Here is a 14369-nt window from a genome sequence, read left to right as displayed (position 1 = left end):
GTTGTAATATTCTGAGCTGTACAACTGACCAACAGGGTGGTATGCTCAGATCTTAAAATCAAGCTACTTTGTGTTGATTTATTTTTACACACTATACTCTCCGTGAAGTTCTAGTGGAATTTTCTTTAAAGAAATCACTGTTTCACACCACATTATTTAAGAGAATTCACAGGGTATAAATTTAAGAAAAAAGGAAGAGAACCAATCTCTTCCTGATTTCAAATAACCACCTCTAGTCTATTTAATCGAAAATCAGTAACAGTGGGCTGGGACAGGAGGACTGCTAGGGTGAGTGTTGGTGACAGGAAGAGACGGATGATGATGGGACCAGTTTGGCATTTGTTCATTTCTTGAACAAACCATGGCTGCTGGCAGGAAGGACTTCAGTATTCTCTGAGGAGTCAGCTTTCCGTCAGAAGCGGAATTTATACAAGTATATTCATTCATTATTGGATAATAAAAATAACTTTAGGGTAGTATGTCTGAAAGCTACACCTAAACTGTTTTTTATGCCCATATAACTTTGAAGGAACACATGGAATGTTTCCTAGTGATATAAAGGAATTGACAACTTCCTTATAAATGTAGTAAGAGGTTAAATGATGGAACTGATAGATTTTTAAGAGAGAGTTTTGTTTTGCTTTCAATTACTTTATATAAGTTTTAGCAGTGGCTTACCTAGTTTGCGCTTAGGAGATTTATTTCTAAAACAAACCCCATAACTACCACTTCACATAAAAATTTGCTTTATAATAGCTGGTATAAGAGCATTTACCAACAGATCCCAAAGTTAATGCCACAGGTACTAATTTTAAATGGTAGTAAGAAGCAACTCTCCGAGAGCTTTGTAGCTAAGATTTTTTTTTTTGGCAAAAGGGGTGGGGTGATTGGGATTGTCTTTGGGATGCTATCTTTTGAAGCATTTTCTCTGCTGAAACACTGAGAGAAATTAAAGGGAGTCTTTCCCAATTATCATTCTTTTCTGGGACACATGCTTCTTATAAATATTCAGGAAACATCTTTTCAGGGGAAAATTAAAACAGGAGTAGGTACCCTGAGACTTGTTCATAAACTTTCCAAATAAGCAGTGATATATGGCAGACCCATCAGGACCTATCACCTCTGCGTGTATCTTGATGATTTTATCTGACTGTTGCACAGCACTGTCTGGCCAAGGTAACTGCTCCAACCTTTCCACTACTCAGAACTATATTGAACCTGCAAAGGGACGAAAGATTTGGGGGAACAAACGGCCGCAAAATGGAGATTCTGATGTTAGCTTCGGGATTAGCTTGTGTGTCTCAAGAATAACCCTGTATAGCTCCTTTTTACGTGGAAACAGTCCCTTGGTCTCAGGGGCTGGGAAAGTAGCTCCAGGTAGGTTTATGACTGGCTGTGAATTACAAATCGCTAATTCTTACAATTTGGGAAGGAATCAGAATTTAACTGAATAAAAAATTAACAAAACTGCCATTCTCCCTTATAGAGCCTGAAGCCACACCTACGAGGAAGTAGGTACCATATGCTGTCAGAGAATATTTTAGAATAAAATTGGCTTATTGATTGAAATTCTTCTGCACTCACTCTGGTCCTTATGTACCTTGAGTTTGGTCCTTTTCTCGTGATCATATGATTAACCATTACTAATTCTTTTAAAAAATGATTAAATGTATCTTGGGGGTGCGTAAAATAGAAGATCCTAAATCACTTTCCTATTTGCCAAGATTCCTCAAGACCCTTATATTTGGGGCACTTTGAGGATGACCAATGAAGTTCCTTCATAAAAGATTCAAATCCTGATTTTCATATCTACTAGATTTTAAACATCCTGTGAAATTCTCAAAGTGTTGATGTTTAATTCAAGCTGTACTGAATTGTATAAATACCGTTGCCTTGAGAAAGGTATTTTTCTTGTTCTACTTCCGCTGTTTGAGTGTGTGTGTGTGTGTGTGTGTGTGTGTGTTTCTCCTGGTAGGAAAGAATACTGTGCTTCTGTTCCAAAGGCAAAAAAATTAATTAGTAGTCATAGATGTCATTATAGTGTTCAGGATCAATGCAGTTTTAACTAAGTGGATAATATACTCCATTTGTTTCCCAGTTTTATTTTCCTGAGGTAGGAACATTTAACCTGAGATCTAGCCTCTTAACTGATACAGGACTGCTATCTGCATGCAATGGTTGTACAGCAGGTCTCTAAAACTTATTCATCTTGCATTGTGCCCAGTTCTGATATGAGAGTTCATAAAAATTCTGAAAAGCCTGAATTGTTTCATTAACTAAGTTAGAGCCAACTGAAAGAGGAAAAGCAAAAAAACAAAAACCAAAGGGGCGAGAGAGACGGAGGTCAAACCCCTACTCACAAATTGTGCTCTGGTTAGAAGGATCTTGACATACAAAGGAATTTGTAAAATTCCTTTGTATGTGGAATCTAATGAAACCACCATTTCTTTACAACTGGCTGGTTGTTTGGTGGAATCTAATTGTTTGTTTAAAAGAAAAAAGGTGACTAATTTTAAACTTTTCCTGAAATTGTGAATAGAGAATAGATATAACTAAGGTAAAGTACAAGGTTGAAGCAATTACCCAAATGATTCCTTTTTCAAAACCTACACCGAAGAGGGGGTTTTATTTGCTAATGAACAGTAATAAGTTTATAACAATTTAGCGGTTAATGACTCCACTTACCCCTTCACTTTGACACTTCGTGGATAGGTCTTTGTGTTGTAAGCACATTTGATTTTTATAGAGAGAAATGCTGAGATGTACTTAGTATGAGGCCAAATGCTACCAATTTAATCTTATAAGTTCTATACTATAGAAGGATATTAGCTAAAATGATACAGTCATTTATAACAGTGACTAATAAAAGTATTTTCATAACCAGAAACCCTTGAGATCTGAGTTTATATGACATAATCAGATGTGGTTCAAGTGTTTTATGACCTTAAGGCTTTTATTTGTTAATTTTACATCAAGATAATTGGCGAAGCAACATTAACGGCGCTAACGATTACAGGTATATAAATTGTTTATAGTGCTATAAATTGTATTGAAAACGATTGGGCAGTATTTCTTTGAAATTATGAGCTTTTCATTTTTTATAGCAAAATTTGATGTTTGAAACACATTAAAAATTGTGTTTACTATATTTATGGTTGTAATCTCCAAGTAAATTGCTTCAATGATAGATGTTTGGTCCCCTGACACACGTTTAAATGGATCAAAGAGTGACTATTTCTAAGCATTCCAACTTTTAAAAGACACATAAAAAAGAAAAAAAAACGGTAGTAGTATTGATTTGGGGTCTCTTGGCAAGATTTTTCAAACAGAAACTTTACATATAAGGAACATTCATGATAAAGTTACATTGTATCATAATTGAATAAATAACTGAAGCAGTTGAATAAGAAATGTGCTATTGTAATTATATCTCTGGAAGATATAGGAACTTAATCTCCAAATTAATATTTCAGAAGAAATATGGAGTTGAAAATTTGGCCATTGTATGAGTGGATTAATAGTGATAAGACTTCTTAAATAATCTAATTCTTGACCTAGAAGGAAGATCTCATTACTTTTCAATATTCTAATTAAGACCAGGAGCAGATATAAGAATGAGATGACTTTTACCACCAGCTTTTTCAGAATCCCATCACGTCTTCTAAAGAATAACCCTGGTAACAAAAAGCGGCCGCAACGGGAGAACTCACCAGCCGGTCCAAGCTTGTGCCTGCAGCAGTGGTTGGTCTTTCCTCAGGATTGTAAGGCCTGAACCGTGTATTAAAATTTTCGGGAGCTGAGCGAGCAGATCTGAGGGCTGGAGCAGGTTTGGGTTGGCCACATCCCTGAAAGACCTGGAAGAACCATCGAAAGGTTACGAAAGTTATACGGTGAGTTTCTTCCTAAGATTATGACGCCAAAGCATTCAGTGCACTGGCTTCCACATTTTTCATGGAACTCTTACCTCCAAAAAAACTCTGATCTTGAAACTTAAACAAATACAAGCACCAATGAAACAGAATTACTCCGTCAGATACAGAGTGACTGACTTATGGCCTGACTCTTATTTTCTACGTATACAGTCAATCCTCATTATTTACAGATTCCGTTTTTGTGAATTTGCCTACATTTGACCCTCTCCGTATCCATGGGTTTCGCATCTGCAAATTTAAACAAACTCGGATCAAATTTGATTTTGAGATCTGCGGGGGCTCCTGGAACTAATCACCTGCAGATACTGAGGGAAGATTGTATTCACTAAAATTAATTTGTAAGCCCCAAATCAATACTCGAAACACTTCTGCAGACATGGGGAGAGCGGCAAAGTGCATGTTCACAGCTGCAACAAGGAGAAGCTGTGCCTTCTTGCTTCGGCTCTCAAGCTGTAAACGCATGTCTCTTTGGTGGTCTATTTAGTGCCACATTTTTTCCATACTTTTGTGTTCTACTTGGTGATTTCCCAGTATAAAACAGCCCGCGGCCGTAGGGCTAAAGTGCTGTCTAGCGTTCCTAAGGCTGTGATGTGCCTTTCGGAGAAAACTGTGCGTTAGATAAACTTAATTCAGGCATGGGTTACAGTGCACTTGGCTGTGAGTTCAATGTTAACGTATCAACAATACGTATCAAGTAAGGTGTCTTTCAGGAGAGACACGCCTAAAACAAGGTTATGGATATGTGACTAAACGCTTGCAGGAACCTAACCCTGTATTTCTAGTAGGAGCAACGGTTCAGTATTTGCTAATTCAGGGTTTGCGGCGACTCATAGAACACAGCTATGCAAATAATGAGAATGGACTGTATTAAAAGTAGGAATTGTAATAGTTACCTCATAGGATGATTTCAGGATTAAAGAAATTATGTCCCAGACATTTTCATGTACTTGAATTTGGCATTCAAGAAACATTCGTTTGGGATTCTTGTTACTGTGACAAATGTATTTCACGTATGGCATATAAGGCCAATAACTTGAGCGTCTCCTCTTTGAGTAATGAAAACCTCTAATAGAGGAATTCTTTGAAAACACTCTCTTGAGCAATGATGTGGAAATAGGACAAGCAAATGTGGATAATTTCTCTATAATGACAGTTTCCTCTAATTTTGTTGTTGACAGCTGTTCATGACACAATTAGGGCTGCCAGGGGAAATCAAACATTCTATTGTAATGATCTCAGGGACCAAGCTGCTAGTTCTTTTCCACAGTGGTTTTACTCAGGGTGGTGTGGGGATACCTCCTTTGCCAGTTTTAGAAGCTTCGCACTCTCTGCTAGTTATCAAGAGATAATCCCTTTGACAGAATTACAGTAAATCCAGTAACATTTTCAGGAAGTTTTTTTTTTTTTTTTGCGGTATGCGGGCCTCTCACTGTCGTGGCCTCTCCCGTTGCGGAGCACAGGCTCCGGACGCGCAGGCTCAGCGGCCATGTCTCACGGGCCCAGGCGCTCCGCGGCATGTGGGATCTCCCCGGACCGGGGCACGAACCCGTGTTCCCTGCGTCGGCAGGCGGACGCTCAACCACTGCGCCACCAGGGAAGCCCCATTTTCCGGAAGTTTTGATGAAGTTCAACTTTGCGTTTCTTCCGTTTCTACACAGGAGATTATTCTACCCTGGATACTTCTTTCAGTAAACTTTTCGGGACTCTGTCATCCACTTCTTAAGGTACACGTGTGTGTTTGGAATGCATTCCTTCTGGTTTTGTTATTTGACTCTGTGTTGCTGAACTCCAAAACAAGCGTTTTTCATCAGGCATATTATGGGATTCCACTGAAGTACACAAGGGCTCCTGAGTGCCATTCCCAATGACAAATTCCATCCTGAGACACAATTCATTTAGTTTTACCACTACAGCTGATTTCTCCTTTGCTGTATTCAAAAGTTCTCCTTCCACTCAGCACTTTGCAAAGCGGGAGCACTTTGTCTTGGCATTCCTCGAGGTTGGCCTTAACACACTATTGATTCTTCTTCTCTCACACAATTTCTGAAGCCAATGGTGTAAACCAGTGTGATAAAGCTAGTGCGCCCCTTTCTGCCCACCGCCTAAATCACCTCCCAGCGGCAAGGTCATTGCTGATGGAGGGCATTAGCATTTCCAAAGCTCCAGGGTTCGGTTGAGTGTGCTATTCTGGATTGCTTCGAAAATGACAGCTGACTTTAAAAAAGTATAAAGCCTAGGGCAAAACAATATTAATGGCTTTGCTGAGATTTCTTGAAGCTGGGCACACAGAAAGAGTTAACAGACCTTCTTAATTTGCCTTTTGGGAAGAACTTGGCTCACTGGCTTAAGTTAAATCAAAGGAACAAGAAATGCCCTGAAAGAATATTAGTGCCTCAGGGGAGATATTTCATTGTAACAAAAAACCTTACCAGTTGTATGATTTTTTTGGGGCGGGGGGGGGGAGAGTGTTAATTATAACGATAGAACATAGGTAAGTCAATATAGCTTTCTGCTCGTAGCTTTCCGTTATCTATGTCAGGCTTGGATTTAGAAGATGTTCACTGCAGAAATTGCTGGGTCTATGATCTATGATCCAAACTGAAGACGGAGACTTCTAATTACTATGGAAACAACACCTAACCCCATAATCAGATGGAGACCTTCACAGAAATCTGTCACAATATGTGAAGATATGAATCATGAAGGGCCTTCAGCACAGATTGTAGTATACCCTTAGAGAAAGGGAATTGTCTTAAGAGATAACCTTTAGTGTGGAAATGCAAAGCTTAGGGATCAAGAGCTGTTTTTCAGAAACTTACAAAACCTAAAAAAAAAAAAAAAAAAAACAGCACAAAGATACCAGAGCATCAGCGTACCCTGTCTTTGTTCGGGAATGATTTAAAACACCTGTATGATTCTCATGTAGCGAATGTATCTTAAACAGCATATATCTGTCAAATAACTTAGATGACATGCAAAGTGAAAATTAATAATTTCATTTTCAATACGTGCAATCTGTTAGCTAGACAAAATATTTTTCAAACATGGGTTTCATGGGGCCGTTGACAGAAGGAATTCCCATGCAGAACATTTGGACTGTCTCAGACAATGTTTTTGAGCCTGCCATAGCAGCAGTATAGTTAGGCAAAGTTCTGGGCCTCCTGAGGTCCAGGGCTATATTCCTATAAAGGATCAGTTAGCCTTCTTCCTGGTGGTCTGGGTGCCCCAATATTCTGTATTTTGAATAAGGGTAGAAACAGATGAGGAATAATGTGAGGGGGAAAGGTCTTAGTTTCAATGAGTCTGTAGATCAAGGTTCTCCCCCAGGGAGTGGTCAGGACTGCAGATACAGATTTAGATCATTAGCCTAAAGATGGTATTTAAAACCCTGAAACTGGCTGCACTCACCAAGGGCAGGTATGCAGACAGGTGATAGGAGGAGCTGAGAACAGCCCAGTGCCACGTCAGCATTCAGAGGACCTCCCTGAACCTTAGTTTCCTCCTCTGTCAAATGGGAATAATAATATTATTTACCACACAGATAGGCTATGATGATAAAATGCAATAATACCTAAGGCAGGAAAATAGAAGCCAGTGTTTGGAAAAGTAAGTGCTTGATAATAACTAGCTAATTATATCATTCTGCGATCGGTTCTTTCTAGTTCTGTTTTCTGAGTAAGGAGGTTTGAGGGGGAAAAATGTCTGGGCTGATGTTTCTTTTTTTTTTTTTTTTTTTTTTTTTTTTATGCGTTACGCGGGCCTCTCACTGTTGTGGCCTCTCCCGCTGCGGAGGACAGGCTCCGGACGCGCAGGCCCAGCGGCCATGGCTCACGGGCCCAGCCGCTCCGCGGCATGTGGGATCCTCCCAGACCGGGGCACGAACCCGTGTCCCCTGCATCGGCAGGCGGACTCTCAACCACTGCGCCACCAGGGAAGCCCCTGGGCTGATGTTTCTTAAATGTCTTCCACAAAATATTATTTCCCGGGCTGTTAACAGCTGTTACATAAGCAATGGATTCCATGTGTCCAAGTTAAATGAGGTACCTTAGCAGGGCTTCATCAGGGTAACATGTGTTTTGACTCGTCAGAAGGAAGAAGCTCATTTGTAGTGTTTTCCAAAACTATCTGGCCAAGGGTTCTCCAGGAATTCTTACAAGGTGTTCCAGGGAACATAACAGGACACACTGGGAAGTCTGCTCTGATTAGCTAAGAGGAGAAGTGATTGAGATGTAACTACACTTACCTAGAGGTATTTGTGAAGCCACTCCCCACTCCACCACCTTTAACTCAAGAGAAGAAATATTATACAGGTCTTCTCTTTACAACAGAACTTACCGGAGGATATGGCTTCAGGCTAAGTCACCTTGTCGTGGAACAAATCATTAGCTCTGCTCCTTGAAAAAATAGAATCAGTACTACCTCCTGCCTGGCTCCCTCCAAGGAACATTGAAAAGGATAATTAGATAATTTGGAAAATTATTTGGAAGTCCCAGTGTAGACAGATGCTACAGAGGTACAAAGAAATTATCCTTCCCACCTAGCAGACTCGCAAAACCTGTAGATTTCGGGAATATCTAGCTTGGGAATCCTCTCTCTTAAGAGGATTACTAAGATAGTCTCTGAAGTATGTTGGCATTCTGAGATGAAAGAAGCCGACCTTAAAGATAGAAAGTGCTGAAAGAAGAGACATTCTGTTGTTTGGAGAAACAAGAAGGAGAGGGGGTGTGGTGAGGACAGGTTGGAGTGCTGTCTCAGGTTTCCAAGTACAAGCATTATTCCTTTAAGAACATCGCAGCATCTTAACAGATTTCCTTAAAATAAATAACACAGTGTGCACTTCTTCAGAGGCATCCAAGCTTTTACCTCCCTGTCCCCTTTACGTTCTGCAGGTTGATTATACATTCACCGAAGTCATTACTGGCAATCTGAGAAGCAACGGCTGCACAGCGGTCCTGTCTCAGCCCGTGTGTGTGTTTTTTTAAAAATTTATCTTCTCAGTTTCTACTCAATGGGTTTTTATTCTGGTGGGAAAGATGTTGCTATTCCCATACATCATTTTGAAATTTGCAAACAAAACTCTAATCTTGTATAGTAGTAGGGGTGACAGTTTATGCTACCTAGATTTAACTGGACTTGATGTTTTGAGAGTGATGTTTTATTTACTTATTAGATTCTAATTTACATTAGAGTGTTAATGAGTGAACTGTTTGCTAGATGACCACTTGGGGAATTCAAATCTATCCCATTTGTTCCCAAGGAAAAAGAAGCTATCACATCTGATGGGCTCTACATATATTTTGTCCAAGCGTGGCCACTTCTTTCACAAGAGCCAAGTATAATAGGAGGGTGACCAATAAGGGTCTAAAAGCTTGGAGTCCTGCTTTCCGTCCTTCTCCTTACACCTGTGTGGCGCAGGGGTACTATGTTGTCCCCAAATCTCAAGGCTGTTGTGAAGGTAAAATAATATGATACGTAGAAGAGACACTGAAGCAATGAGGTAAAAAGATGTACTATTACTTTACTGACGTAATCTATAATCAAACAGGACAATAACAGGTAACAAATCAAATCTAGGGACTATGCAGAGTGATGCGTGAATAAGATCTATGAAGAATAAGACCTTATACGTTTTGTTCACCATTGTATCCCAGAATCTGTAAGAGTTCCTAGCACACAGTATGTGTTTAAAAAATCAGAAATGAAAGATTATAAGTAAAATTGTTAGTTATAATTTCTGCCTTTTGCAAACATTTATTGAAGTCAATTAGGAGGTAGATTTCTGTAATGAGAAAGACAGGAAAGGAAAGAGAAATAATACTTATTGAGTGTCTATGATGGACCAGACTCAGGGCTACGTGTTTCATACACGTATCTCAGCAGTCAGTTATCTCAAAATCAAAGTTGAACCCTTCTTCCTTAGGCTTCAGAAAATACAGTGAATTATCCATCCATATTAAAAAAAAAAAAAAGATATCTCCTATACTCCACTTACTGTGCCAACGTAAGGCAAAACCAAATCACCAACTTGGTTTAACTGATAACGAGAACCCAAAAATCCGGTTTCTTTCTTTCTTTCTTTTTTTTTTTTTTTTTGGCCGTACGCGGGCCTCTCACTGTCGTGGCCTCTCCCGTTGCGGAGCACAGGCTCCGGACGCGCAGGCGCAGCGGCCATGGCTCACGGGCCCAGCCGCCTCGCGGTATGTGGGATCTTCCCGGACCGGGGCACGAACCCGTGTACCCTGAATGGACAGGCGGACTCTCAACCACTGCGCCACCAGGGAAGCCCCCGGTTTCTTTCTTTTTTTTTTTTTAATTGAAGTATAGTTGCTTTATAATGTGCCAATCTCTGCTGTACAGCAAAGTGACTCAGTTTTACACATATATACATTCTTTTTTAAAATATTCTTTTCCATAATGGTTTATCCCAGGAGATATAGTTCCCTGTCTTACACAGCAGGACCTTGTTGTTTAGAAAAGCTGGTTTCTTGCTCATCTGATAATAGCTACTTGCTGTGCTTGATGGGACAATTAGAGAGCAGAAGACTTTGTGTATAAAATAGGCTTGGTTCTGTTGGTAGGCAAGCTGAGAGCAAGTCTTCTGGAGAGAAGTGGCTGCTTCCCGATCTCCCCATCCTGTAAAAAGCAGCAGAGCCTGCACACAGTTGTATCCCAGCCCAGTTACTCATCATCTAGGTTCAGCTCAGAGCTGGGGGCCTGTTCTCAAAGCGGAAGTGAAACGTGAAGACTGAAATGGGTGTCAAGGGTGCGTCCACATAGCCTCATTCAACAGATGCAGGTAAGTTAAAATATTAAAAAACGCCTTTCATTAGAAGTAGTAGCAAGGAGAGCTCCATCATCACCATGACACAAGATTAAACTAGACACCCCAGAGCCTCATTTTTGCACATTTTTTTCTGGTTCCTAACAACAAGCTGCTAATATCCTAAGAAGTGTTTTCCTGAATATAAAAAAAATTTTAATAATGACTTCTTTCTTTAGATATAAAATCATTACACTCATCATACATTTTAAAAATCAGCATTTTTTATTTTATGTTTTTACTTTTATTAGTGTGCCAGTTTTCCTGATGGATTGCCTTTCAAGAAAACAGGCTTTCATCCTGTGACTCCGAACAATCTCTCTTCTTCTCTCTCTTCTTTCCTCTTCCCTTCCCTCTCCCCCTACTTCCTCTCTCCATCTCTTCCTCTCTTTTTCTTTGCTCTCTGATTCCTGCTTTTGTTTCCTTAAAGATCGATTACAGTGGTCCTCTGGCCAAGCTCTCTAGCAAACTCAAAGTCCCTGGATGGGTCCAGGATTCTGTGTAGAGAATTCTGGGTTGGACTGAATCAAGTCAAGTTAGCACTTTCGGTTTTGGCTACTTTGCATTCATTGGCTTCAGTTTTCAAAACCCAGTGATTGTGTCGGTTTCAAGGTTTTAAACATGCATAGGCATGCAGCTTGCTTCCAGAAAAATCTGTCAGATGGGTTGCATACTTCCTAAAATCGTTTCTTCAATAAAAGCAAATTCCTTCCATTTGCTGGAGAAGATGATTTTTTTCCCCCGGAAGGTTCTGCATTCCTTCCACAGCAGAACACCTTGCTATTGCCTCCGAAATGGTGAGCAGGGAGGAGTGACAGGAGCTGAACAAAACATATTTTGAGTGTGGGGAGAAAAAAACCCTAACTCTGTTGGCCTCACTGAGTTGTTACTTCACATGCTCTTTGTTTACAAGGTTGAAAGCAATTCTTTAAGATCACTTTGCAGAATTTACATACATGTGTAAATTTCAACAGCCTGGCTCTGTATCATTCATTCAAACTACTATTCAACGAATCTTCGTAGAGTGTTACTAAGGCCAGACTTAGGTGCTGGGGATGTGTCAACTGGACATGTCCCTGATCTCATGAGGGTTCTGACAAGAAATCAGGCAATTACAGTAGAATGTAGTAAATGCTATGGGAGCGCCCACAAGAGGCAGCTAACGCAGACTGGACAGTCAGGGAAAGCATCTCAGGAGAGCAGCGATGTGCTGGAACCGGCTCTTACTGGCTCACAAGACCACGTGTTAAATTTTCAGGAATTTTGCAAGCCAGTCATTAAACAGAGTGATTATTAAAAGTTAGATTGTATACACTTGAAATCATATAAATTATACTAAAATCAAAGGTAATATATACTGAAAATTCATTACTTCCTAATTATTTTACCATTATTTATGCTCCTGTGGTTATATATGCCAAGTATGCCAAGTGTACCCGTAAGGGGGAAAATGTTACATTGTGGACTGCTACTATGTTCAGTTGACATCATGTTGGTAGCTTGAAACTTACACCCCAGAAATTGGCAAACACTAAACTAGCATGTTTTTTGCACAGAGAGCTGGTTGTACAAACACTTCCCAGTATAACACTGAATCTTGCCGGGAAAGTGAAGAAATAGTTGGATTATGCCTGGTGAATGCTGTGTATTTGGGGTGGGGGAATGGGGAGGATAGAAAGAATGTTTCAGGATGGGGAACAACAGCACATGCAAAAACTTAGAGATGAGAAAGGATGCTTCTTCCAAGCAACAGAGCCCAGGCCATTTGTACGTCTGGTGCACACAGAGGTTCTCTCACTTCCTAGACGAAAACTTTTACTAGGACTCGTGCTCTGTTGCTGGTCTTATTCATTACCATGTCCACAGCGTCTAGCACTGGGCTCGGCAGATAATCGGTGCTCAACAGTTACCTGAATAATTTAAGGTGGGGAGAGTGGTGAGTGGTGGATCCAGAGGGGTAGGCTGAGGACTTCATCGTGCAGGAACGTGTCTGGGTTTCATTCAAATGGCAACGGGGAACCATGGAAAGATATCAAGCAGGGGAGTAATGTGGACACATTTGCATTTTCAGCAATCCCTCTGGCTACAGCGTGGGGAGTGGATTGGAGTAGGGGAAAGCCAGAGGCAGGGGATTAATTAGGAGGCTATAATCCATGTGCTGAGAAGATAAAATTAGGGGAGCCACTGTGGATGGATTCAAAAGAAATTTAGAATGACCGCTTAATGGGTTTCATTATGGATTGACTGTGAGGGCCAAGGGGATGGGGGGAGTTGAGGGGTCAGCTGGGTGTCTAGCTAGGACACAAGAGCTGGAGGGGGGTGGCGTTCTCTGGGATGGAGAAACCTGGGGAAGGAGGGGTTAATGGGAGGACAGTGAGCTTGGTTTTGGACAGGTGTGTCTGAGGTGGCGGGTGCCAGCGTGTAGCACACAGTTGGATAAACAGGTGTAATCAGGAGAGTAATCTGGGCTGGAGAGAGATTTGGGATGAAAACTCCTACCTTTGCTGTAGCCAACCCAGAAAATTGTGTCTGAGGTGTTTCAAATTTTCTACACAAGAACTCTTTTCGTGACCTACCCCCGTGTTTTAAAAACATTTTGTTTAATTAACAGATTACATGTATTAATAAAGAAATGATTGATTTTCAAAGGGCATCTCAGCTATTTGGCTGATATTTAAGATATATTCTGGGACGATAAGGAGGAAAAATAAAAGAGGGGAGTAAAATGTGTTAGAAGAAAAAGACCCATAGAAAGCCATATATAATTCCAAATTTTCTGGCAGAACGAGTTGCTATAAACTCACAGAGGTAACTCCTTCACACGTTTAACTACAGGCTGGCTGGGGTAATGACTCCATCAGGATCAAACCATACCGCAGAGTCCCGAGTAGAAGGAAAGTGCTAAGAGTTGGGGATAACTGTGTATTTGTGAAACTGGTCAGAGGCCACCGAAGCTCCTCTAATGCAGTAGTCTGCTGCCCATGGCAAGCATGGCTCTAGGGAAGCAGTTTCTCCTCTGTCAAGGCAGGAGGAGGTTGGAAGAAGACTTTCTTTCAGGAAAGCAAGAGGGTATCTTGCTCTGCTTCTAAGAACACACTGAGTGTTAAAAAGTGAAGTGAGTTTCAATCACCTATTCTTGAGTAGACTTCATTAAATGTAATCTTCTCATTTTTGCCCTGAAGTTAAAATGAAAAAAAATCTTAAGATAAATTTTCAAAGGTTAGAGATAATCAGGAGTTTCTCTTTATAATCGAAAGGAGAAAAAACATTTTAAAAAAAAAAAAACCTTTTACGTGGAAAGAAAGTTAAAACTATCTCGCTTTGGATGCACTTCCTATAAATGCATCACAAGCATTCTTTTTCAAACCTTCATTTCATTTTATAAGAAAAGGTATCTTTTTCCCCACCTTGTATCTAGCATCTGAAAAACCTGGCTCTGTGGTCCAGTGATGTTAACACACAGGAAAGAAACAGATTCTGGTTTTCTGTAGAGAAATGAAGAAATCAAAGAATCAAAGATGTTTCAAGGTCACTGCTTCTTGGTGGAATATTATAAGTGAGAACTGGCGGGCGGAACACTAGCTTTGAAATTTGAATAAACAGAAAAAGTATTCTGA

General features: G+C 40.4%; 1 protein-coding gene across 1 annotated transcript in view; it reads right to left on the bottom strand.

The window, feature by feature from the left end:
• Positions 1-14369, bottom strand: part of GPC6 (glypican 6) — a 1093791-nt gene that overhangs the window by 93074 nt on the left and 986348 nt on the right. Inside the window, exon 6 of the mRNA XM_032611614.1 lies at positions 3711-3854. Within this exon, the coding sequence (XP_032467505.1) occupies positions 3711-3854 (144 nt within the window). The remainder of the gene's footprint in view (positions 1-3710; positions 3855-14369) is intronic.

Source organism: Phocoena sinus, chromosome 18 (assembly GCF_008692025.1).
Source record: "Phocoena sinus isolate mPhoSin1 chromosome 18, mPhoSin1.pri, whole genome shotgun sequence".
NCBI classification, from domain to species: domain Eukaryota; kingdom Metazoa; phylum Chordata; class Mammalia; order Artiodactyla; family Phocoenidae; genus Phocoena; species Phocoena sinus.
The sequence above is the reverse complement of the archived record's forward strand: the minus strand, read 5'-3'. Positions and strand labels throughout refer to the sequence as shown.